The following is a 27,786-nucleotide window of genomic DNA, read 5'->3' as shown; positions in this document are numbered from 1 at the left end:
CGGTCAATTTGATTGAATATCATGAAATATGCCACAGAGATTCTGTTATGAATAATCAATTATTGATTAAACGGAAAATTTGTAAATAAAACAATAAAATTTGTAACCTTTTTAAAAAAATAATTTCTAAACACAAAAAAATATTTCAGAATGTAACATCATTTATGTTTTGCCTTCCTCACTGAGGTAAGGCTATAATCCTGCTCTAAAAATGAACTTTGTATAAAAACTAACTTAATCCACCTATGTGGTTGGAGCCTTCCTCACTTATTACCATCAATGGCTGTACACAAATTTCATCTATTTTTTAGATCTGGATTAAAAAAGAACATAAATATCATATAAATATTGATTTGATTTGCTAAATATCACTTAAGTGGCCATATCTCGAGACAGGGTTGCCAGATCTTCAATGTTGTGGACTCGATGGAAAGGTCTTTTGATAACCTAATCAACGATGGGTCGGATAGTGGATCCGTACATAATTTACATACATTTAAGTGAGATCCGGCTTCCAAAAAGTACATAAATATCACTTAAGTGGCCATATCTCGAGACAGGGTTGCCAGATCTTAAATGTTGTGGACTCGATGGAAAGGTCTTTTGATAACCTAACCAACGATGGGTCGGATAGTGGATCCGGACATAGTTTACATACATTTAAGTGAGATCCGGCTTCCAAAAAGTACATAAATATCACTTAAGTGGCCATATCTCGAGACAGGGTTGCCAGATCTTCAATGTTGTGGACTCGGTGGAAAGGTCTTTTGATAACCTAATCAACGATGGGTCGGATGGTGGATCCGGACATAGTTTACATACATTTAAGTAAGATCCGGCTTCCAAAATGTACATAAATATCACTTAAGTGGCCATATCTCGAGACAGGGTTGCCAGATCTTCAATGTTGTGGACTCGATGGAAAGGTCTTTTGATAACCTAATCAACGATGGGTCGGATAGTGGATCCGTACATAATTTACATACATTTAAGTGAGATCCGGCTTCCAAAAAGTACATAAATATCACTTAAGTGGCCATATCTCGAGACAGGGTTGCCAGATCTTCAATGTTGTGGACTCGATGGAAAGGTCTTTTGATAACCTAACCAACGATGGGTCGGATAGTGGATCCGGACATAGTTTACATAAATTTAAGTGAGATCCGGCTTCCAAAAAGTACATAAATATCACTTAAGTGGCCATATCTCGAGACAGGGTTGCCAGATCTTCAATGTTGTGGACTCGATGGAAAGGTCTTTTGATAACCTAACCAACGATGGGTCGGATAGTGGATCCGGACATAGTTTACATACATTTAAGTGAGATCCGGCTTCCAAAAAGTACATAAATATCACTTAAGTGGCCACATCTCGAGACAGGGTTGCCAGATTTTCAATGTTTTGGACTCGTTGGAAAGGTCTTTTGATAACCTAACCAACGATGGGTCGGATAGTGGATCCGGACATAATTTACATACATTTAAGTGAGATCCGGCTTCCAAAAAGTACATAAATATCACTTAAGTGGCCATATCTCGAGACAGGGTTGCCAGATCTTCAATGTTGTGGACTCGATGGAAAGGTCTTTTGATAACCTAACCAACGATGGGTCGGATAGTGGATCCGGACATAGTTTACATACATTTAAGTGAGATCCGGCTTCCAAAAAGTACATAAATATCACTTAAGTGGCCATATCTCGAGACAGGGTTGCCAGATCTTCAATGTTGTGGACTCGATGGAAAGGTCTTTTGATAACCTAACCAACGATGGGTCGGATAGTGGATCCGGACATAGTTTACATACATTTAAGTGAGATCCGGCTTCCAAAAAGTACATAAATATCACTTAAGTGGCCACATCTCGAGACAGGGTTGCCAGATTTTCAATGTTTTGGACTCGTTGGAAAGGTCTTTTGATAACCTAACCAACGATGGGTCGGATAGTGGATCCGGACATAATTTACATACATTTAAGTGAGATCCGGCTTCCAAAAAGTACATAAATATCACTTAAGTGGCCATATCTCGAGACAGGGTTGCCAGATCTTCAATGTTGTGGACTCGATGGAAAGGTCTTTTGATAACCTAACCAACGATGGGTCGGATAGTGGATCCGGACATAGTTTACATAAATTTAAGTGAGATCCGGCTTCCAAAAAGTACATAAATATCACTTAAGTGGCCATATCTCGAGACAGGGTTGCCAGATCTTCAATGTTGTGGACTCGTTGGAAAGGTCTTTTGATAACCTAATCAACGATGGGTCGGATAGTGGATCCGGACATAATTTACATACATTTAAGTGAGATCCGGTTTCCAAAAATTACATAAATATCACTTAAGTGGCCATATCTCGAGACAGGGTTGCCAGATCTTCAATGTTGTGGACTCGATGGAAAGGTCTTTTGATAACCTAACTAACGATGGGTCGGATAGTGGATCCGGACATAGTTTACATACATTTAAGTGAGATCCGGCTTCCAAAAAGTACATAAATATCACTTAAGTGGCCACATCTCGAGACAGGGTTGCCAGATCTTCAATGTTTTGGACTCGTTGGAAAGGTCTTTTGATAACCTAACCAACGATGGGTCGGATAGTGGATCCGGACATAATTTACATACATTTAAGTGAGATCCGGCTTCCAAAAAGTACATAAATATCACTTAAGTGGCCATATCTCGAGACAGGGTTGCCAGATCTTCAATGTTGTGGACTTGATGGAAAGGTCTTTTGATACCCTAACCAACGATGGGTCGGATGGTGGACCCGGACATAGTTTACATACATTTAAGTGAGATCCGGATATATGTGAAAACACATTTTTATACATAACTTTTGAACTACTTATCGAAACTTCAATCTGTATAAAACTCGATCTATGGGACCCTAAACCAAGTCGAATGCAACAGGTTCGAATCAAATCGGTTCAGCCAGTGCCGAGAAACATGAGCTAGTTTGTTGGTCACATACATACATACACACACACATACACACACACACATACACACACACATACACACAGACATTTGTTCAGTTTTCAATTCTGAGTCGATATGTATACATGAAGGTGGGTTTACGACGTTTTTACACAAAGTTCATTTTTAGAGCAGGATTATAGCCTTACCTCAGTGAGGAAGGCAAAACGTCGTAGACCCACCTTCATGTATACATATCGACTCAGAATCGAAAACTGAACAAATGTCTGTGTTTATGTGTGTGTGTGTATGTGTGTGTGTGTATGTGTGTGTGTATGTGTGTGTGTATGTGTGTGTGTATGTATGTATGTGACCAACAAACTAGCTCATGTTTCTCGGCACTGGCTGAACCGATTTGACCCGAACCTGTTGCATTCGACTTGGTTTAGGGTCCCATAGATCGAGTTTTATACAGATTGAAGTTTCGATAAGTAGTTCAAAAGTTATGTATAAAAATGTGTTTTCACATATATCCGGATCTCACTTAAATGTATGTAAACTATGTCCGGGTCCACCATCCGACCCATCGTTGGTTAGGGTATCAAAAGACCTTTCCATCAAGTCCACAACATTGAAGATCTGGCAACCCTGTCTCGAGATATGGCCACTTAAGTGATATTTATGTACTTTTTGGAAGCCGGATCTCACTTAAATGTATGTAAATTATGTCCGGATCCACTATCCGACCCATCGTTGGTTAGGTTATCAAAAGACCTTTCCAACGAGTCCAAAACATTGAAGATCTGGCAATCCTGTCTCGAGATATTTACATTTAAGTGATATTGATGTACTTTTTGGATGCCGGATCTCACTTAAATGTATGTAAACTATGTCCGGATCCACTATCCAATATATCGTTGGTTAGGTAATCGAAAAACCTTTCCAACGAGTACAAAACATTGAAGATCTGGCAACCCTGTCTCGAGATATGGCCACTTAAGTGATATTTATGTACTTTTTGGAAGCCGGATCTCACTTAAATTTATGTAAACTATGTCCGGATCCACCATCCGACCCATCGTTGGTTAGGTTTTCAAAAGACCTTTCCAACGAGTCTAAAACATTGAAGATCTGGCAACCCTGTCTCGAGATATTTACACTTAAGTGATATTGATGTACTTTTTGGATGCCGGATCTCACTTAAATGTATGTAAACTATGTCCGGATCCACTATCCAATATATCGTTGGTTAGGTAATCGAAAAACCTTTCCAACGAGTACAAAACATTGAAGATCTGGCAACCCTGTCTCGAGATATGTCCACTTAAGTGATACTGATGTGCTTTTTGGATGCCGGATCTCACTTAAATGTATGTAAACTATGTCCGGATCCACCATCCGACCCATCGTTGGTTAGGTTATCAAAATAACTTTCCAACGAGTCCAAAATATTGATGATCTGGCAACCCTGTCTAGAGGTATGGCCACTTAAGTGTTATTTATGTACTTTTTTATTCCGGATCTAAAAAATAGATAAAATTTTTGTACAATTCCATCATATCAGCCATTGTTGGTAATAAGTGAGGAAGGCTCCAACCACATAGGTGGATTAAGTTAGTTTTTTGAAGTGAAAGCCACTTCAACAAAACAAATGAATTCAAATCATATTGATCATACTTTTTTTTGTATAACCCCCTAAAGTGTCCACGAGGGGGGGGGGGGTAACAGATTCCCAAAAAAGTGTCCACGTGGTTTATGGATGGTCCCCAAAAGAATCTGGACAAAAAACACATTTTGATTTTTTTACCGAATCTGGTCAATTTTACCGTTTGATTAACTTCTGAAAAGTTCGGTAAACTGAAAACTACCGAATTCGGGAAAATCTTTCCGAAATTCGGTATTAAAGATATTTATTTTTCATCTTACTACCGATTTTCGGTAAATTTTGTTTATTTGGCAGATGGTTTACCGATCTAAACTTTACAGAAAATTGGAAAAAACAATAAATCCCTCAGATCCTTTATTCAATAATATTTTTGAGTTCATTAGATAAATAACAAATTTTCAATCGATTTAACCGCAAAGAATACGCTTAACATTAACAAAAAGAAAAAAATGTTTTTTTAATAATTATTCTAAATTGCATATTAAAATATTAAACTTCAAATTGATTTTGAAATAGAAAAAATACCATGTAAAATTCAACTTCATAGCAAAAATTTAAACGCATTTCACAATACAAAAAAATAATCTTTTTGGAATGGTTTAAATCTGAAATTATAGATACTTTTACATTAAAAAACGTTTCATAATTTTGTTGCTACCAAACATAGAGCAACTAATAACTTAATAAAATTTCACAATCAGTTTATTTGGCTTATACTTACTTCCTTGATTTTTCTGAAATTATATCTTATTTAAAAGTACAACACAGATTTTTGAGTAATTCTTTCTTGCCAGAATTGTTCACCGATTCCACCCAGTTGAAGTTACGACTACTCGCGTATTGTGGCATCACGATTTCGTCTCATTTCATTTCATGAAAAACTGTCTCCACCAGTTCTATCACCTTCCCCAGCATCAATTGGCGAGCAGGTCGGTCCACCCCTAACAAAATATGACAGTAAAAAGCGGGACATTTTTTTGCACCTTTCCTCGGAGTTATGAACCCCCCACAGTGAATCCTCACCACCAGTGCGAGCGCACCAACACCACGGGAAGAATTTTAATAATAAAAGCCGCGTGAAGTTGATGAATTGCTAGTCGTCGGTCCTGCCATATTGTCCAGTTTTTCGAGCGCACGCGGGTAATTGTGTTTTGAGCCAAAAATGGAAATTTAATACGGGAGGTTTTGAGGTTAGGAAACGATTTAAATCACACTCGTAACCCTGGTTAAGCTATCACTCAAAGAAACCTCGAAATTACAATTCATCGTTGGTCGTTGAACGCGAGGGGGAAAGAAGCGACGACGACTTATTAGAAGCCATTTATAACATTTAAGTCACGTTAGCAAACCACCTGGAAACAAAGGAGGACAACCACGGCTGCGGCTTCAGGTAGCTGCCACAGGTAAATCATGGGACGAAGCTGTGATATATCAACGCTAAAATGTTAATCTGTCCCGCACTCTTCTTCTTTTTTCTTGGAGAAAGGACTAAAGTGGCACTTGTGTCCTTTTGCGTGCTTCCTTTTTTCGAGGTGTTGAAATGGCGTACGTGACAACGGTGGAAAACGATGTACGGCATTCGAATCCTTTTTATTTTCTGGGTTACCCAAAAGCACACAGGTGTGTAACGGGAAATATATGTGAGTGAGATATAGAGGGTTAGTGTTTGTGCGCAGCATAATAGAAGTATCATTGACAAGTTGTTTTATTTTTTTGTAAGTGTAGATTTTAATTGTTGGCTTCTAAAAAGAGCTAACCAAAACCTGTTATGACATGAAATTATGCTTTTCAGAATATAACAATTAAGAATTTATCACAGAAAGAGAGAGTTTTAAGTTTAGATATAATCATTTTTAATACGCCAACATTTTGGAACAAAAAAAAGAAAAAAATATGCATTACCACAACGAGTTGCCCCGCTCAAACACGATCAATGCAAAGTACTGCTGCTATTTTCCAAGAGCAAGTCCTCACCGCTGTATGGGCAAATATCTCTGTGGCTCTTTCTGATTCACCGAACATCAAGTCTTATGAAACCAAACCGACACCGACCCAGAGTGCCTGCACATTCAAGACGGGATGAGGCCATTTGCCAGCCAAAATATGCTGCTGCTGCTCGCTTATAAGCATCCTTAACTCACCTTCTAATGTAACTCGAGCGCAAGAGTCTGGCTTTTCTGCGTCAGGACGACCCAGAACGTTTCTTCGGTGGTTGCGCAATTACACTTGATATTTGCTTTGGCACTGGGTACATCGGGATGAAATTTATTAATATAAGGCTTTTGAGGTTTTTTGGAGCACACAAGACGACAAGCCAACAAGATGAAGCTCAAGAAGACGACTGTGACGAATCGAGGCAGAATGGGGCAGCCAAGTAGATAAACATCAAATAAAACTTTCAGGAAATTGAAAGTTCCATCAGTAAAGAGAGAGAGAGCCATTTTCTTACGCAGAATGAGGACCTTTGCGGAGCTGGATGGTGGCCAGAGGACGAACGACCAAGTCGGAAAAGTTGTTGAGCAATACAGAGTGGAAAAGCTTTTGCGATTGATGGAAATTTGCTGTTGCTCTCCATGGGTACTTGAGTTTATTAGTAGCAGCAGATGGAGAAGCATTTTGGTGTCTGAAATGCTTTAAATTGATTCATAAATACTGCAACAAAAAACATTCAAAACATTAGGGTAATTCTCCGCCAACTCACACAGCAGTTGCCCCGACCCCTCTTCGATTTGCGTGAAACTTTGTCCTAAGGGGTAACTTTTGTCCCTGATCACGAATCCGAGGTCCGTTTTTTGATATCTCGTGACGGAGGGCGGTACGACCCCTTCCATTTTAAACATGCGAAAAAGAGGTGTTTTCAATAATTTGCAGCCTGAAACGGTGATGAGATAGAAATTTGGTGTCAAAGGGACTTTTGTGTAAAATTAGACGCCCGATTTGATGGCGTACTCAGAATTCCGAAAAAACGTATTTTTCATCGAAAAAAACACTAAAAAATTTTTAAAAATTCTCCCATTTTCCGTTACTCGACTGTAAAATTTTTTGGAACATGTCATTTTATGGGAAATTTAATGTTCTATTCGAATCTACATTGACCCAGAAGGGTCATTTTTTCATTTAGAACAAAATTTTTCATTTTAAAATTTCGTGTTTTTTCTAACTTTGCAGGGTTTTTTTTAGAGTGTTTTAATGTTCTACAAAGTTGTAGAGCAGACAATTACAAAAATTTTGATATATAGACATAAGGGGTTTGCTTATAAACATCACGAGTTATCGCGATTTTACGAAAAAAAGTTTTGAAAAAGTTACTTTTTGCGTTTCTCTTTGTTTCGTCGTCCGTGTCTGTCGCGGGTGACCATGAACGGCCTTGATCAACGACGACCAACTTTTTCAAAACTTTTTTTCGTAAAATCGCGATAACTCGTGATGTTTATAAGCAAACCCCTTATGTCTATATATCAAAATTTTTGTAATTGTCTGCTCTACAACTTTGTAGAACATTGTTACACTCTAAAAAATAACCCTGCAAAGTTAGAAAAAACACGAAATTTTAAAATGAAAAATGTTGTTCTAAATGAAAAAATGACCCTTCTGGGACAATGTAGATTCGAAAAGTACATTAAATTTCCCATAAAATGACATGTTCCAAAAATTTTACAGTCGAGTAACGGAAAATGGGAGAATTTTTAAAACTTTTAGTGTTTTTTCGATGAAAATACGTTTTTCGGAATTCTGAGTACGCCATCAAATCGGGCGTCTAATTTTACACAAAAGTCCTTTGACACCAAATTTCTATCTCATCACCGTTTCAGGCTGCAAATTATTGAAAAACACCTCTTTTTCGCATGTTTAAAAATGGAAGGGTCGTACCGCCCCTCCGTCACGAGATATCAAAAAACGGACCTCGGATTCGTGATCAGGGACAAAAGTTACCCCTTAGGACAAAGTTTCACGCAAATCGAAGAGGGGTCGGGGCAACTTTTCCCGATTTCGTGTGAGTTGGTAGAGAATTACCCATTACTAAATATTCAAAGCAACATTTCGAACAACAATCGCCAACTTCACCATAACAATCTATTTTTAAAAGCAGCAGCAGCATGCGTGTTGTACCTCTCCTACTGCGTGACAACATCTGGTTAGTGAATATTTTGCTCCCCTCGACAAATCAACCGTTGAGCGAACACCTTTCACTTATCTTGTTTCTTGTCCACTCGAGAAAATCATTTCATAAGCGCTTGCACCATATAGTTGAATCAAATTTTATCTCAATTTCAACGAGAATTTCATTTGATTAAAATTTGAACGTTTCCATAGTTAACCATTTTAAAACATTAGTCAAGTCTTGGCCCAGATTAGTGAACGACGGTGGACTTTAGTCTCAAGGTTTTGCTTGGTTTTATGTTGAACGGCTGGGTTTACTTTTGGTGGTGGGTTCGTTTAAGTATCAACATGGGGATGTAGCTCAGATGGTAGAGCGCTCGCTTAGCATGTGAGAGGTACGGGGATCGATGCCCCGCATCTCCAATATCATTTTTAAATTATTAAAACTGCTAAAAATATGCTTATTTCAACATGTAAAATCATTTTGAACAGTCTCACAATGACTAAATTATGTACGTAATATTCAATGTTTGGCCCTTTTAAAAAATAAAAAAGTTAAAAATTAAAATTACAGGCCACGGTGTCAAGATTTGAATAAAAAAAGGGTTTGAAATGCATCATACACCTGTCCAGTTGTTTTGCAATCATTGATTTCCAAAATTTCTAAGAACTGACGAAAATTTTATTTTTGCGAGAAAAATAAGTTTTTGCGGTGCTGTACATTGTAATTTCATAAAAGTTCAAAATATTTTCAAACGAGTCCAAACTTGTTAAATATGATTATCAATGCAGAAAAAGGCATTTTAGATTGTTCTCAGTTGATTAGACTTCTATTTCCATTGAAATTTTGATATTTTTTTGAAAACATATTTTTTGCCCCCTGATTTTTCGGACCAATTTTGAAGGGGAGGGGGCGACATAAACTTTGAAAAATATTTGCAACGGCCTCACTATTTTTTCAAAAATTTATAAAAAGTTGCGAGTTTTCGCCCCTTAAAATATATCAAAAAATCTCGAATATCAAAAATACGTATTTTGAGAAATTGAGTTTTTGTGAAAAAAGTGGATTTAAAAATCTGCAATTTTTTCCGTTTACCTATTTTTTTCTCAATAGTCCTCAACAATACCTACAAGCCTACAACTTTGCCGAAGACACCAAATTGATCAGAAAATTCACTCAAAAGTTACAGCTGTTTGAATATTTACGTACCATTTTTGTATGGACAGCAGCCAAAATTGTATGGAGACTTGTATGGGTGAACCAATGACACAAAATAGTAAAAATTAGAGGTGGGCAAAAAAAGAGCGAAACCGCGCTTCCGTGTTTTGAAAAATCCGGCTCGAAATTGCATGATTTATGTTATAAATATAATTTATTGAACTTCAAAAAAAAATAGTATTGAATTTGTTTTTGAGAATTGAAAATAAAAATTAATTTTTTTTTTGCTTATGAAAATTAATTCCAAAGGTAAATGATTTATTAAACAATATTAAAAAAACTATTGTACACAGTGATTCCCGTGCACCGCGTTCAACCGCGTTCTCTGTTTTCTGTACTCGGTCAAACACCAGCACCGCGTGTGCACGAGTACAAGCAAACCTAAACTCAGCCGTGTACAGGCTGTACACGAACCTCAATTTTAAACCGAACCTTGCACCTCGGGTACAAACCCCGTCCAGGCCGACGACGCAGAAAAGAGACAAAAATATGTTCCTCACGCTCCCTCTGCTGTAAAGTGGTGTTTCATTCTCCGCTGCAGTCACACTACAGTATTTGCCACAGAGAGAGTGAGAAGCAGTCATTTTTTTCGTCTCTTTATACGCTCTTCGCTCGCACGGCGTTGTACCCGAGGTGTGCACCCCGTGTTTACACCGCGTGTAAACTTGAGTGCGCCGTGCGGGGAGAACTCGAACATGGTAATCTGGTGTGTTTGAGGTTCATCTGCACTGAAAACTTGTACGGCGTGTACGGCGTGCGTGCGTTTCGGGAAGACTGATTGTACATTAAAGTATTACCGGAATACATATTTGAGCATTTCAAATTGCATAATTTGTTAAATACTACCAAAAATTTACTGAATAATTTAGAGATTTTGAAAAAAAAAATCCTTTTAGCACTTACAGACTTTATTGATTAAATCAGAATGTAGAAAAGAGTTCGCAGAATGTTTTCTTTAAATAAAATATCAGCATTAGTTCAATTCTTGCAGAAATAAACGCAATTTTAAAATTAAAAGCAGTTTTTCCAACATCCTAGATTTAAGTTTGGATGCCATTCAATTACTTGAATGTATAGGTTCGAGTAGAAATCTTGACCTTGAGACCGCCAAGACCTATGGTTTTAAAGGGCATCTTCTCGTTTTCAGTTTTAATTTTTTTTATCAAATTATTTGTAAAAGTCCAGTGTGAAATAACTTATAAAATCATACGATTTTAGAAAAACTTTTCATCAAAATTTTGAAACAGAGCGAAAGAGCCGTTCAAAAGAGCGGCTCTTTTTAATGAGCGAACGAAAATGAGCGGCTCCTAAAAAAGAGCGGTTTTGCCCAAATCTAGTAAAAATACAAAAAAATAAAAATGGTTGAAATCGGCCGATTTCGTAGAGAGTTGCTCACAACCGATTTTTAACTCCGTAGTAAATTTTCAATAGGGCCACTCACACTCAACGGCAGGGCATAACAGGTCTGAACAGAAAAAATTTTTGCAAAAAAAATGGAAAAAAAACTGGCAAACCATTAACTCAAAGTAATGAGCAACATTGTGTTCAAAAATGGTGATTTTCACTTTTTATACATTATAGCTTCACTAAAAGAAATAAAAAATAATATTTTACAAATTGTGATTCAAAAAACCTGCAATGCCAGATTTATCTGACAACCTGGCATCCCTGCTCAACGGGAACTGTTTGTAGTCCCTGTGGATAATCAAACTTCGGATAATCGAAACTTTGGAAAAGCGGATTCTTGTTTTGTTGTATTGTTGAACATCAGCACAACTGTAACAATGTATAAAGCACTTTGTTATACTTTTTGTTTCCAAATTGTCTTGAAAAGCTGTTATTTTTTAAATAAGATTTATTCATCGCTCCTCACTTCATGATTGTAAACAACAACTCACAATGAAATTTATCAATCATTTTGTGTAACTTTTTCGTATTTATTATTAATTAAACATATACAAATCTTAAATACCATTGTCATGCTCTCTTTATCTTACTCACTATACCTGTTACGTACAAAAATGACTAGAAATTTATCTCTCCCTCACACTTTACATTTCACACTTTCCCTCCTCTCACGCACAGTTGAACAAATCTTTCCACACATCCCTCATCCGTCCAATCACTTTGTTGTCGTCTCCCACCTCCAGATATCGCAGCCCGGCGAAGACAAACCTCCGCCCCTCGCCCGTCACCAGCGCCGCGTCCAGCTTCTTGGGGAATCCCCCCAGCCCGTCATCGATGGCCTTTGGATAGTACCACTCGACCGGTTTCTGCTTACCGATGTCGTAGTACCAATACTGCGGGCCCTTGAACGCGTGAAAGCCGCCACTTTTCGCGAGCAGGATCGCGTCCACCGACGAGGGAATCCCCGGAAATGCTTGGCTCAGCGGTCGTGGGTAGCCCTGCTCGAGGCGGAGTCCGCTGTACTTCCAGTACTGGTCGCCCTTGTAGAAGTACGTTTTGGAGTCGCGGTAGGTGAAGCCGGCGTCCACTTTGGCGGGCAGGCCGGGCCACTTGGCGATCGCCTTCCGCGGGACGGGGTTGGTCTCGTTGAGGTTGTAGTAGAAGCGGCCGGCGAGCACGCAGATGTTACCGCGGTGATCGGTGAGGATGGCGTCGTACGAGGTGAGGGTGCACAGGTCGGTGTTGGTGCGGGGTCTTTGGGTACGGGTTGGTGGAGGTCGGGTGGTGGTTAGTGGGGGTCGGTTTGTGGTTGGGATGGAGGAGCGGACTCCGTAGAGAGATTGGATGGCCTGTTTGGGGGAAAATCATTAGAACTCTTTGTTGGCCATTAAGTAAAAATGAACTTACGTTGATGTCTTCCGGCTGTGGTTCCGCAAACAAGTTGCTCGTCTGTGAAAAGTACATGATCGAGTCCCGGGAGGTCGAGTGCAGCAGTCCCAGCGAGTGTCCGATCTCGTGCGTGGCCGTATTGATGAACTGCTCGATCGAGGTATCCTCCGTGAAGAAGTACTTCGTATTGAAGTGAACATCCCCGTGCTCCGGAAAGAACGCGTGTGCCAGCGTTGAGTCATAGCTGTACCTGCAGGGCTGCCCACGGCGTTGATGATTCAACCCTTCGAACGCTAGCTGGATGTCGACGTCGATGGTCCGGGTATCTTCCACAAAGTCCAAATTGGTAACACGACTCCACGTATCGAACGCGTGCCGAACCGCGGCGCGAATCTCACTCTGCAACACCCTAACCGGGTAGTTCATGATCCGATAGCTGATCACCGATTTGCTCCACTTAAACTGCGACGTTAGCTCCGCGGTGGAGTTGACCCCGTCCAGATCAACCGTATGATACGGCTCGTCATGGTAGGGACGATCCTCGAAGAAGGCCGCACTCTGTACCGTAAAGGCTGCCACAACCAGCACCAGCAAACCAAGAGAAAGGATCATCTTCGAACGCAACTTCACCGACGACTGCAGTGACTTAAGTTGATTTTTGCACTTTTAACCGAGTCCAAGTGTGAAAAACGTGGCTGGTTAGTCATCTATTTGCTGCCGGCACGATAGTGGGGCTGCCCGCTAATTGTAGGTTTGTTTTTTGACGAGTCCCAAGAAGCACTGCTTCCATTGGATAGAGGTTCAACGATCTGCCCATGCTAGACGGTAGCAACATAAAGAAACCCGTTGAGGACGAGCCCTTAGGGTGGAGTCGCTATGACGTCAACGTAGGTTTATGACGTTGCATAAACGACTAGACTAGTCAGCTTGAGTGAGTAATCTAATGATGCTAACCAACATCGATTAGCGGGGTTTGACAGGTTAAAATTCCACGACTTTCCGGAATTCTTGTTTGGTCCGAAAAAGTTATCTTTCATTAATCACTGAATGATGAATAACTAACTTTTCCACAAATTTCCTGGAATTTCAAATTGCTCAGTTCGCTACATTGTTGAACACAATATTTAAACATTTTCATTACACATCATCACATGCATATCTTAGGGAAAACTTTGCATAGACGTGTTTCCACGAACGTCCTGCTCTTAGTTCAAATGCATTTTTTTTTTTTTTTCAATTCTAGTGAAACGTTCAACCCGCCCCAGACAAGAATGCGTCGCCATTTGTTCCTAGTTCTAGACCTAAAATTAAACCCAGGTTGAAGTTCTCTTTTTGCAAAAAAAAAAAAAAGAAAAGATAAACGCATGAGTTTTGTGTTATTGTTTGGATTGCTGCAAGTTCTACAGTTTCCAGACACCAATCTGCACCAACACTGAGACTGAGTAGGAAAATCTTACTAAAGCTTCCCACTGAGAATTTTGGCTCGAGCCTCGACTCGATTCAGGCTCGATCTCGAGCCAGATCGACTCGAGGCTCGAGCCAAAATTCTCAGTGGGTTTCTGCACTGCACCGCACAGTGGGAGGAGGGTACGAGGCTGGCTGATTTAGAAAGATCCGGACAAGTGCCTCGTCTGAGTTGTTTGGAGTTCGGAGAAGTTGGCATCATGTCGAACAATGTGGACCGGAAACCGCACAGTTCCGGTTAGAAAACTGCAAAGATCCCGAGGTAAAACGGCAAAGGTTTCGTGTGGTTTGTGGTTTTGGTTTGTGTTTTAAGGGTTAAATTTTCCAAGGGACAAATATCGGATTTCGATATTAAAAAGCAAGCATGCAAGTTGTACTGTTTAAATTTGGGCTGTATTCTGACCACACACTTGCCTGGGAATGTAATAAATCTGAACTAGGTTCAACAATAGCCGTAAGCATTCACCTTGGACCAGGTCCTTGATGTTGCTTGGGATATTGCAAACGAGCAAAACCTATTTTGAACATAAATTCAGTAGAGTGGTTCTTATATAATTAATGAAAATTCAAAGTTATGTACAATTGTCTGCTCTTTTCTACAAAAGTTATTCTGAATTCTCAGTATCAAAAGTAACCTCTTAAAAGTGAAAAAACAGCTAATTTGATCATTTTCAACACTGACTAATTTTTATTCAGTTAAGAGTTTTCAATGTCAAACATTTAAACTTATATTCAGTTTTCTGCTGATTTCTACAAAAAATATTTCATACTGAATTTTAAGTATCAAAAGTATCCTCTTGAAAGTGTAAAAAACAGCTAATTTGAACATTTCAATTAGAGGTGGGCAAAAAAAGAGTGAGCCGCTCAATTAACCGGTTCACTAAAAAGAGCAAAAGAACCATGGTTCACAAAAAAAAGAGCAGCGGTTCTTTTCGAAACTCATTCAATTTTTGAACTTGTGTCTTTTCAAGATTATAAACTTTAATTCATTGAATTTCCAACAATTTGTACTGTTTAATTTGTTTTTGAGAACTGAAAATGTGGTTTCAAATATTTCAATGCTTTTAGATTCATGTTAAATTTGTCACAATTGTCCTACGGTGCTCTCCTTAAAATTAGTTAAGATGAAAAACTAACTTAATCCACCTATGTGGTTGGCGCCTTCCTCACTTTTTACCAACATTTGGTGATATGATGGGTTTGGACACCAATTCCATATATTTCTCAATAAAAAAATACACAAATGTCTCTTAAGCGGTCATAACTTAAGACTGAGCGTTACCAGATCTTCAAACCTAACCAACGATGGGTCGGATGATGGATCCGGACATAGTACATACATTTAAGTGAGATCCGGCTTCAAAAAACTACATAAATATCACGTAAGTGGTCATATCTCGAGACAGGGTTGCCAGTTCTTCAATGTTTTGGACTCATTGGAAAGGTATTTTTATTACCTAACTAACGATGGGTCGGATAATGGATCCGGGCATAGTTTACATACATTTAAGTGAGATCCGTCTTCAAAAAAGTACATAAATATCACTTAAGTGGTCATAACTTGAGACAGGGTTGCCAGATCTTCAATGTTTTGGACTCATTGGAAAGGTCTTTTGATTACCTAACCAACGATGGGTCGGATGATAGATCCGGACATAGTTTACATACATTTAAGTGAGATCCGGCTTCAAAAAAGTACATAAATATCACTTAAGTGGTCATAACTTGAGACAGGGTTGCCAGATCTTCAATGTTTTGGACTCATTGGAAAGGTCTTTTGATTACCTAACCAACGATGGGTTGGATGATGGATCCGGACATAGTTTACATACATTTAAGTGAGATCCAGCATCAAAATTCCAGCACCTGATTCCCAACTCTGACACTTTTTTATACGTAACTTTTGAACTACTTATCGGATCTTCAAACAATTTAATAGTGCAATATGGGGCACCAAAACAAATCGAATGCCACTTGTTTGACTCAAATCGGATCAGCCAGTGCCGAGAAAACTTGGCAAGAATTTTGAGCACCAAAGTGAATACGCCAAACACATACACACACACACACACAGACATTTGTTCAGTTTTCGATTCTGAGTCGATAGGTATACATGAATATAGCTGTTTTTCAAAAGTTCATTTTTCGAGCAGGATTATAGCCTTACCTCAGTGAGGAAGGGGCCTTTTTTCAACTTTTGAGAGCTGAACAAACATGCTTCATTAGGGGATAGTCTATTGCAACTTCCTCATAAATTTACATTAAAGACTCCTAATAGCACTTGTGACAATATTTGAACACCACATAATAGTTTTCAAACCTATATTTTCAGTTTTTTTATTTTACTTTGAAATTACTTGAAAGTAAAGCTGAATGGATTTCTAACAAAAACTTTTACAAATTTTGAAATGGCCTTTACTTCAAAATTTTTAAAAAGAGCGAAAGAGCCGTTATTTTTAAAGAGCGAGCGGAAAAGACCGGCTCCCAAAAAAAGAATGGTTTTGCCCACCTCTATTTTCAATATTGATCCAATTTTGATGTATTTATTATTTGTATAGAAAGCAACAGAAAATTTCACAAACAATTCATTCTTCAACATTGAACATCGAACCAAAAGATTCTGAGATATCATGAGTTTGAGAATGAGGAGTTATTTTATGATGAAAATGAGAAAAACTCATTTTTCAAAAAATGTAAACTTCAAGAGGCTATATCTCAGCAACTACCAATGCCATCAGCAAAGTAAAAAAAACTGTTTGAAATTTTCTCAGCATTTTCAAAAATATTTTTTGCAAGTGTGCTTTTCCTTCATGAAACATTGATAAATAGCAAAAACAGATTTGTCAAAACATATGTTAAGGGGTTACATACATGTGACAATCACAAAATTTCATATCCCGTGTGCATGACGAAGCCTGATTTTGAACTTCTGCATTTTAAAAAAATACAAAAATCAAGAACTTTCGATTTTTTATATGAAAAAACATTAAAATATTTTTATCTTTTTTAAAAATAAACTTTTTGAAAATCGACCTTCGTCATGCACACAGTACCGGTTTAAAGAGTCTTCACCAAAATTTTGAGCCGATTTGGTCAAGGCAGTGTTGAGATATCGTTGCACCCGTTTTTTGAAAATGCTAACTTCATGTAGCTGTATCTCAGCAAAGATACAACCAAATGTCTTCAAATTTATTTTGTTTATAGTTGAAAATGTATATTTTAATGTCCTGAAAACAGATTTAAAAAAAAGTTTGAGTTTGTGCTCAAAAAAACCTCTGACATATATGTAACCGATGTATGTAACCCCTTAAGTCAGTAATTTAAGTTAATTTAAAATTATTTCTTGAAATTTTATTAGACAACATGTAATTTTTTTAAGAAAAATCAAAAATTTTCAAAAAATAATATCTTTTGTAATAAATTTTCACCATCTTAATCTCAAGTACAAATGCTGTCCTTTTTAATCAGCTTAAACGCAAAAAAATACAAAAATCAGTCGAAATTTTAGGACCAGATATTTTAGATTGTTTAAGGGTAAGGCAAGCCTGAAAGAAGAAAAACATGCATTTATGATTTTTGACAAGACAAGCTTGTATCTTGACTAGATTTTAAATCAAACTTTCTATGAAAAATAGATATGAATGAGACAAACATTAACAAAAAAAAGGAGGCAAACGAAAGCGATTAAAAAAAAAATAGCGCGCCTTAAAATTATTGTTTAATTTATATTAATATATTTGTCTTGTTTATGTAAACCTGACCGAACTTTTTGACTGTTAAAAGTCGATATTTTCAATTTTCAGATCAAATCTATAAAAAATATTTTTTTTGTGAATATATCTTCAGATCTTCAGATCAATAGATTATAAAATATAGTTAAAAAAATATTTCTCAATGTTTCACATAAGATTTACTAGGTTCTTTTAACAATTTGTGAGCTACGTGAAATTTCCTCGATATTTTTTTTGTTTTGAAATTATGACCACGTTCAAATTGTAATTTTCCAGCTCAAAAATTCACCAATTATATGAAATCAATTGTTGAAAATAGAATAGAAAAAATCAAACAAAAAAATGACCACTCTGCACCCAACTTCACACCCTAATCGTTCCAAAAAATGGCAAGTTCCCCAGCTTAGTACAACTAGCACCACTCTGGCAACATTTAGAAAACCGGTAAAGCTCAGCCCGTTCCATGGCCATTTCGATATTGTTTTGCATGCATGGATTTGCAGATTTTCCTAGGTTCCAGCAGGGGGAGGGAAAATCGTGTGCATGCGTTTAAGCAGGTCGGATTACGGGTCGCTTTCGGAAGAGAAAAGATTAAAGTATTAAGTGAAGGGGCAAGATTTCGTTTTGTTTCGACCCGTACTGGTTAAATCCGTAACCAAATTGCTGGGGTCCGGGATGGTTGGGTTTGGGTTTGTTCATTTTCTTTGTTTTGCACTTTCAGAAATAACAACCACTTCTGCTGAATAAAAGTGCATTGCCAAAGTTGGCCTTTTTGCACTGCACTTCTTGCATCAGAATGGAAAAGTGCTAAATATTTGCAGACATAACAAATAAACAACGTAAGAGGCTTGATTTTTGTTTAGGGGAAGCCTTTGTTACCATGCTACGTGTTGTAGAAACATGTTGAACAACTTAAGCGTCTCAAAGAGCTGCTTCGAGTTTCAATCAAAAATACTGAAACAATTGTGATCACAGAAAAGCACCACTCAACTTAAAGGGAAACCTGTTTAATTACAGTCATAACCACATCATTTCCAATACATTTGTTCAACTAAAAGTTAAACTTCTATAACCGACACCACTTCTTCTAACAACACAGTAAAAACAACTTTGTATTAAATCTGGAATTGAATTTTTGAAATTAAATTCAAAACAAAAAAGATTTCTGAAGCAATAGCTTAACATTTCACAAAATTCCAAAAACTATTTTTCTGTTGTATAACATTGTCAGGAAAAGCTCAATTTCACAACAACTCGAAAAGAGAAAAGGTTAAGTGTTTTGCCACAAAACAGGACTCACATTTCCTGCTTCGTTCCGGTTGAGTAGAGCAGGTGCCAACTGAAAAGATTTTCCCGGAAAATTTGGTCCGCACATGAGTATACATTGCTGGAAAAGCGAGTGGTGCTGCAAGAAATCATAAATTACCCTTTATCACATGCAGCCAGACATGTCGTTGAGGTTGTGAAAGTTTCCGGAAAAGTGAATGGCGAAAATCACATTCGTTCTCATAAACAAAGTTTTCAGACCACCAGTTTGGTTGTTTTTCCTCTTGAACTTTTCCCGTGTTCGGTTGGCTTCACTGAAAATCGGTTTGAAAATAATTTAGATTGAGGCTTTTTTCTGTTATTTGAGCGAAATTTCATTTGATGATATTCAGATAAATATTTTGTTGAAAAACTAAAATTTTAACCATGAAATTTCTGTATTGCTTTCAAATCAAATTTTCCTGTTGAGCAACTTTGATCATCATGTAGGTAATTACATTTATACTGCCCATAATTGAAAATTCGGCTATTATGCCAAATCAAGTATTCCGAGAAAAACGCGTTTTAGTGTTTGTCACCAAATTTCCGTCAAGGCAATTTCCCATAAGAGTGGCATATTAGCCGTTTGGTTTTTCGCATCGGCAGCCAAATCTAAACACTATTTTAGTAAAATTCAAGTTTCAGAAGATGCGTTGGAACATCCTCTACCACCTGGTGCTAATAACTCGTTTTTGCCAAAAGTGGATATTAGCCGTTTTTTCAATGGTGGGCAGTATATCACTTGATGATTCTCTGTTCTTGAAAAAAGCCAACTTTTGCAATTATGTTTATTTGAATTTTCACAGCAATTAACACGCTCGCCAAAGCACAATTTTTACATTAATAAAAAAAACCAATTCTTCCGGTCACGTCAACTTCAAAGTGGTTAGCCCACGGAACCGTACAAAATTGAATTGGCTTTCAATGCCCACGTGGGAGTGTTTTTGACCCTCCAGCAGAAGCATTCTTGGCCCACGTGACACACACACACGTGATTGATAAATTCGACCTCAATCAGGCAGTGTGGCGTGAAGCAATGAAAAGCAATTAAAAACGCTCCATAATTCATGACCGAGTGGACACTGCCAGGCTGGCGATCCTCGGGGCCGGACCCCAACCGCCCGTCAGGCCCGTCAGCACTCTGGAGTCTAGACCCATGAGCGGGTGGGGGTGGAATTTATGGAGAAGTTGCCTATTTTGGACGCTCGCAAAAAAATGGCTTTGGCTTGAGAACTATACTATTGTTAATAGCAGATCATATGAAAAAAATGTATTTACTGAAAAAAAAACATTTGGTAGGTTGACAACAACAGACAATCCTCTAATTCCATACGGTGCGTTTATAATGAGAAAACGAGTTAATTTTCGCTTCCCGCTGATATGGTGGTCCCACTTTTTCACTCATTTTTTTACTCGTCGTTTACACAGGCTTGGTCAGAATAGTTGGGTACCTTCAAAAAACAAAAAAAAAACTATTAAAAAAAATATTTTCATCAGTCATAAATAATGCAAAATTAACCAAGACAAAGTTAAAAATTCGCATTTCATGGAAAATTGAGTGATTTTACAAAATTATTTTGTTTTAAATTATTGAGTAATACTGAACACAAAAAAATACATTGAAGTTGTACTAAAAATATTATTCTCTACTGACAAATTCTGTACCTTTTTAAAAAATCGACTTTTCTTTACAAAGAAGTATTTTACAAGTATTTTTTTATTGGAATGAAACTTTGCCCATGCATTGCTTACGCCGAAACAATCCATTTTACATTATTATATTTTTTTTATGCAAGACTCCAAACAATGTTGGGTGGTGGTCATACGAAATGAGCATTAGAATTGAATATTCAAAAAACTGTATTTTGAGCAAAGGCATTGTGACCGAATTGTAACACGAAAAAAATCCCGATATCCCAAAATATGTATTTTTTAATTTAAGAAATTTTGTGATATACAACTACACAATGTATTGTTTGCGCTAGAGATGGTGCAAAATGCTGTACAACAATGTTTTGAACAAAATAATAGATTTTTTAATAAAGGCGTAAGCAGGGATGGAATAATCGCAAAAAAATCAATTTCGCTTGCGAACTTTCTTCACCCGCAAAAAAGAGAGGAAGCATATCACACAAAAGAAAATCGCTCCCGAAATTCTCCAAGAAAACAATCTGCTGATGATTTTTTGTATATTTCCTTGTCAGCACCACTTAAAAATATTTATTTCACGTTGTTTACGCCCACCTACAAAATGTGACAGGTCATTTTTCGACGTGTGACGTTACACTTGCAAGTGTAGTAGTGAAAAAGATGTTCCACCGAAAAATCAAGATGATGATTTTTTTAGATTCTTGTTACCGATCTTTCGTGCATGAGAGAGGAGAGCCATGCTCCCTTCGGATTTTTTTCTGCTGATGAACGTCCAGAGATTTTCTTTTGATGATGATTATTCCATCGCTGGGCGTAAGTATTGTCAAACAAAATTTCAAAAATACTATTTATATGAAAAATTCAATACGCAATTGAAAATTACCTAACTTTTAGTATTCAATAGTATTCAAACTTTTGAAATTTCAAAAAAGGTGATTTTATTTCTCTTGATGCACAAATTTTAAAATTATTTTTATTGAAAAGAGCAGAAATTTTCAAAAGTTTTCATTTTTTTTCATAAATCAAGCCAATAGTACTTGAGATATTGCGAGTTAAAAATAAGAACATGTTTAATGACTCTGAGAAAAACTTATTTTTCGCAAAATTTAAAATTTTAGAGCCTGTATCTAGAAACCAGTTGTAAAAACAGCAAAGTCAAAGACAGAAAACCGCAGCAAATTTTCACAGCGCTTCGAAATTATTTTTTGAAGTATTTTTAAATTACAAAAAAAAATCACTTAAAAACGTCAAACTTATTGGAATTAAATTTCATACCAGAATCCCAAACGTTTTTTTATTGCCACCCTATTGTACAGTCAATTTAAAATTTGCAATTGGCTGTAGCGGTTGGTTCAATATTATATTTTGTTGATGGAATAAATACAAAAATCATCAAACAAGCAAAACACACTTTTGTTTTTTATTTCAATCATTCAATCTTACACACCTAATTTGTTTTTCCGAATTCGGAAGTAGAAAAATCGATAAAATTTAGATTGGTAAACCATAAATCAATTTTACCGAATTTCAGTTGTACGATGAACAATAATGAACTCCATAACCGAATTTCGGTAAATTTTTAACGAAATCAGTGATTTTGAGTTGACCGAACTGCTGAACAGCAGTTGAAAATTCCGTAAACTTTACCGAATTCGGTAAAAAAAAATCTAAGTGTGTATAAAAACCTATAGAAACTGAAATCATAAATCGTTTATAATTTGTAATTTGTTGATATATTGTGAACGTTTTATATTTCATACTAAACATATATTCTAGTGTTCAGCAACCTTTTTTTTATCAAATTATTGATTCTAAAAGACATGAAAATCTAGCGGAATAAATTTCCAAGAATTACAACGATGAAAAAATTTAAATAAACATTCCTCATGTAGACTTTGAATAATTATTAAACAATTTTATGCAATTTAGAAACATGCTCAATTGATTACAAAAAAACACTTTATAAACAACTTTTAATCAACCATTTAATCCAACCTGTATTCCCTCATCAGAATCTGCTTATCCATCAGTTGGTCAACTGCGATGTGGTTTGATTTTAATTTTTCAACTCTCGCATTGCAGCCAGTAGCAGTGGTCGGTGTCGCTTATCACATGCCACTTATGTGTGTGTGAAAAACATTGACCATCCCTACTGCTGCCCACTTTTCCATCTTTTCCCTCCCACTCCGCTTGTGCTGCTGCTGTGACCACAATACCTGGCCAATCACACTAACCCGGGAGGCCAACCTGACGCTCAACGTGGGTTGATGAAAAAATGATGCTGATTTTTTCTGTGTATTTTTTTGCTTTTGTTTTCAACTTTAAATTGGATTTTTTTATTCGGAAATTTCATGAAATACGCACGCAACGAAAAAAAAAATCCAGTGGGTAATCGAATTCGGGCGCAACCTTTTGTCACACGTCAAATTTGTGGAAAATTGGAAAACTGATACAAAAAAAACATGTTTTGTTCTCGGGTGCTACCACACAGCCTTCATTCCGGCGGTGTGGAAAATGCCCCGCGTAAGCTTATCAAGACCATTTCCATTCTATAATGATCGTCGTTCGTCCTTATGCTGTAGGTGAGGTAACTGGGTCCTACCGGGATGAACTCTGGCGAACGACGAGCGACGCTGGTGGTCCGGATTTAATCGCTTCGCTCGCTGATTTCTGTGTTTTACGATTCGGTGCGTTGCAATCCTCCGGGTTCGGGAACGCAATCCCTGGTGGTGTAGAGAAGTATCCAGAGCAGTTCGAGGGTAGAATGGCGCTGGTTTTTGAGGCAGTGTTGCTGGTCATGTTTGTTACCATGGCTGTCATCATTAGGGATTCCAAGAATATTGAATAATTAATAAAAATTGAAGCTATCATCTGATGGTAATATCAATGCTTAAATTATATCTACATTGCAAAACTAATTTACGTCCAGAGATTTTCGAGATTTCCGAACAAATTTCACGCATGTCCATATTATGTTCAGTGCACTTTTATGTTAGTAACCTCTGTTATTTTAACAATTTATCAGACCATATCAATGACAACTATCTTGCTTTTGTGATTGAGATGGTATTCCCGTTTGCGAGGATCGGTTTTGGGCATAATAATAGATCGAATATATTCACGAATATATAAAACAAAAATAATTCCGTTTTTAAATCCTACTCACTTTGATTTTTTTACCGAATTCGGAACAGTTTACAGAATTTTCAACTGCTGAACAATTCGGTAAACCGAAAATAACCGAATTTGGTAAAAAGTTACCGACATTCGGTTAACCTTCGGGAAGTCGCGTGTTTTCGCCTTTTTTACAAGTGCCCTTACAAACTGTGTACAAAGTACACGTACGCGACCTCCGGTTGGTTAAAGAAGTTCATTTTCATTCATCGAACAACCGAAATTCGGTAAAATTTTGATCATTTTGACAGATGGTTTACCGATCTAAATTTTACAGATTTTTCAACTACCGAATTCGGTAAAAAAAAATGTATGTGTGTATTTTATGCTGGTTTTATAAAACAAACAAAATAATCAATTTTTTTTCATAAAAAAGCCCTTAAGCCTGTTCATGAAATATTAAAAAAAACAGTGTCAAATTTAAAAAAAATAAGTTCCGCATCAAATTGTTGCATATTATAACAAAAAATTAATTACAAGTAGATTTTTTAACTTTTATCAAACATAAGTATTTCACCTTTTGTTAATTATTCTACCATAATGTGAATACACTTGTGAGAAAAGGCTGAAAACTTTAGAAATTTTGCATAGCATTTGTCGAATTCTTACCGCATTTTAGAAAGCAATTAATTAGAGCGTCCAACTTTCAGGAGTTATAAAATTCCCGGGAAACGGGAAATTTTCAACAAATTTCCCGGGAAATCCCGGGAAATTTGAAATTTAACGAAAATTAATCTGCTCATACTTCTGATTAATATTTTGCAACAAAATTGTATAGAACAGCAAATGTTATTGTCAAAATGAGTGTGAGGATCAATAACGGCTTGAATTATGCAAATTGCATAAAATGCATAATAATATGTTTTATAATTTTTATGCTGACTTTCAAATCGTACCCAATAAAAAAAAATATTTTTGACATTTTTTGTTGAGAATTTCTTTTATCAAAGTGTTTGGACAGTGAAAATCTATACTCCATAACCATAAATTGCTTTTAAATTTGTCTCAGTGACCATAAAGTTGAAATTTAAATAATATGCAGAAATAATGATTTTCATGGCAAATAACTTAGGCCGTTGCAAATATTTTTTGAAGTTTATGTCCCTCGACTCTGACCAAAGTCGAGGGGGGGACAAAAAAAATAAAAAAGTATAAAAATTGAAATAACGAGCCGTGGTTTCAACATTTTAATGAAAAAAAGTGTTTTAAAATGCATCATACACCTGTCCAGTTGTTTTGCCATCATTAGTTTCCAATATTTCTAAGTATTCACGAAAAAAATATTTTTTGCGAAAAATAAAATTTTTGCGGTGCTGTACATTGGAATTTCATAATAATTCAAAACATTTTTAAACAAGCCCAAACATGCTAAATATGATTATCAATGCAGAAAAATGCATTTTAGTTTGTTTTCAGTTGATTAGACTTCTATTTTCATGGAAATTTTGAAGTTTTTTGGAAAAATATTTTTTTAGCCCCCTGATTTTTCACATAAACTTTGAAAAAACTTTGAAAAATATTTGCAACGGCCTTATTCAGGAACAAATATTTTCAACTTGCGAATAAAAAGATAATCATTGAATTTGATAATTTCTAGTGCTTTTTAACTTGAAACACTAATTCATGAAATCACAACTCAAAGTTTTCGAACATTAGAAGCAAGTTTTTGAAATATGGTTGCATTTTTTGGGTAAATTTCATATGATATGAAGTTTTGTTTTTATGATTTTTCATTGTTTCATTTATGGTATGATTTAGTTATGTGGTTATATGGTCTGATAAATTAATTAAAATAATTTTCATGGTGTAAAGCGGTTGAAATTAAGAGACAATTTTTCATATTTAACCCTCTTACGCACTTAGTAGCTCACGTGCTTCATTAATTTATAACTTCAAGCTGTAATTTCTCGAATACTTTTAAACAAATTCTTCTCACACAACCCCTTTTGAAAAATTTAATTATATCATGTCAATTTTCATCCAATTTGGTCAAGGTAAACAAAAATGTTAAACAAATATCAATTTTGATCTTGGCTGGAAGAAGTAAATATCTTATTTTTAAATGATATAACAAAAAAATCTTTAAAATAGGTTGTCAAAAATAAAATAGTTAATATTCATTCCATAATAGGGTAATTTTTTTTGCAAAACATATAAGCAAACAATGTTCCTATTTGTAAATGCTTCAGAAATAATCATTATCAGAATTAAACCTTGACATAAAATTTACGAACAAGCCTATTAGTTCAAATGAACAGTAGATTGAAATGAATAACATCAAATCAGGTTCTCTTATTATTATTTTTTATAATGTCAAAAATTGGAAAATGAATACTTCCGCTTGTATTTCGGGAATTCCCGGGACGGGAAATTGGACGCTCTAGAATTAATGAAAAAAAAAACTAATAAGTTCGGTTTTGTTCCAAAATTTAGTCCAACGCATTTTTTCAACTTTAGTCGGAAACTAACATCACTGACTACGCACCCGAAAATCCACAAAATTTGCAACCGAAGCCGCGATGAGCATTTTATTTTAATTCCTGCTAAATTTAGGACCAACGATTCCACAAACAGGGACACGAGAGCCAATCACCCGCAGCCACACAATCCGTGATGCCCTTTCGGAGAGAGCAGACCACCAGGAGGACCCCTCGATGCAACTGATGCCAACTGATTAGCATGCAAATGGGATACCACGGCGAATGATGGTGACACCTCGCCGCGTGTGTGTTTTTTTTTGCTATTTTGGGGGGGGGGGGCGAGCTATCCATTACAGATCCATGTCAATGTGCCCGGATGGTCGATACTGTTCGGTCTGCGCGTGACCTGCGGGATCATTACGACCAGATTGACCCGCATGAGAAGAGAGGGGTTTATTTTGAAAGTGTCACCCAAGTAAAAACACTGAAAAAAGTTATCGGTTAAAAATCACAACTTTTCTACATTGAACGGCGAGGCACAACTAGAAAAAAAAACTCAATTAAACCGCTTCATCAAATCCAATTTTTATTCCTAGTCATTGTCCGGAAAAATACCGGCCCGGATCGTTCATCAAACCAAGCGATGTGTACGATATCGCTGATTTATTCCCAAATGGCCAATATTTTCATCCGCGGTGCCTCTCCAACACGAGCTGTGGGCGTAAATTCCCCGTTGGCCACAGATTCTAATCCTGGACCCTTCAACGCAGCCAATTTTCCTTCCAATAGACACTGGACACTGGCCTCTCGATGGTTGGTTGGTAGGACAAGATCTATTGCCGGCAATGAACGAGCTTCGGTGCCCGGGTTGTCCGGTGTGTCCTCGTTGAAGGTTGGATGCGAACTCTGCACACCAAAGTATCAGACGCAGCCTTCCCTTATCGCTTACACATATCGTGTGACACTCAATAAACTATTATGTACAACTATTTCTGCAATTTTTCAACTCACTGGCAGTGAGGGTGACAGTGTGCACACTAGGTGCGTTGAAAAATGGTCAAAATTAATAAAAAAAAATGTTTCATATTAGAAAAAAACACATCAGCTGAACAACCTATATTATTATCAAAGACCAGCATGACTAATATACTAACTAGAGGTACCCAGTATCCGGAGCAGACATCCAATACCGTAGATAGTCATCATTTTATTTCCCTTACAATGCACAAACTATCCATCCGTGTTAGAGAGAGAGGGAGTGTAACAGATCCGCCCGGGTCTCTAACCTGGCATGGTGACATCCTTCCGATGCGGGACCTTTTGCAGCCCCTCGGTGTGTT

The 27,786-nt window shown here is 36.9% G+C and overlaps 1 protein-coding gene and 1 non-coding gene across 2 annotated transcripts; one reads left to right on the top strand and one right to left on the bottom strand.

Annotated features, from left to right (window-relative positions):
* The first annotated feature begins 9,037 nt into the window (after positions 1–9,037).
* Trnaa-agc lies at positions 9,038–9,110 on the top strand. The gene has a single exon. It is a non-coding gene; the product is annotated as a tRNA-Ala (tRNA).
* A 2,783-nt stretch (positions 9,111–11,893) lies between these two features.
* LOC6049532 (matrix metalloproteinase-14) lies at positions 11,894–13,327 on the bottom strand. Its single transcript, XM_038255132.1, has 2 exons — positions 12,721–13,327; positions 11,894–12,662 (listed from the first exon to the last, which is right to left on the bottom strand). Exons 1-2 carry the CDS (start codon positions 13,312–13,314, stop codon positions 11,982–11,984), a joined length of 1,275 nt encoding a protein of 424 aa, XP_038111060.1. The 5' UTR covers positions 13,315–13,327; the 3' UTR covers positions 11,894–11,981.
* Between the last annotated feature and the right edge of the window lie 14,459 nt (positions 13,328–27,786).

The sequence above is a fragment of the Culex quinquefasciatus genome, chromosome 2 (genome assembly GCF_015732765.1).
Source record: "Culex quinquefasciatus strain JHB chromosome 2, VPISU_Cqui_1.0_pri_paternal, whole genome shotgun sequence".
Classification (NCBI taxonomy): Eukaryota; Metazoa; Arthropoda; class Insecta; order Diptera; family Culicidae; genus Culex; species Culex quinquefasciatus.
This window is presented reverse-complemented; position numbering and strand designations above follow the sequence as displayed.

Bases quoted from the DNA above. Each gene is read 5' to 3' on its own strand.
- LOC6049532 (XM_038255132.1), bottom strand. From the start codon at position 13,314: ATGATCCTTTCTCTTGGTTTGCTGGTGCTGGTTGTGGCAGCCTTTACG. The intron at 12,663-12,720 runs GTAAGTTCATTT...TCCCCCAAACAG, and splicing joins CACAGCCGGAAGACATCAAC to GCCATCCAATCTCTCTACGG.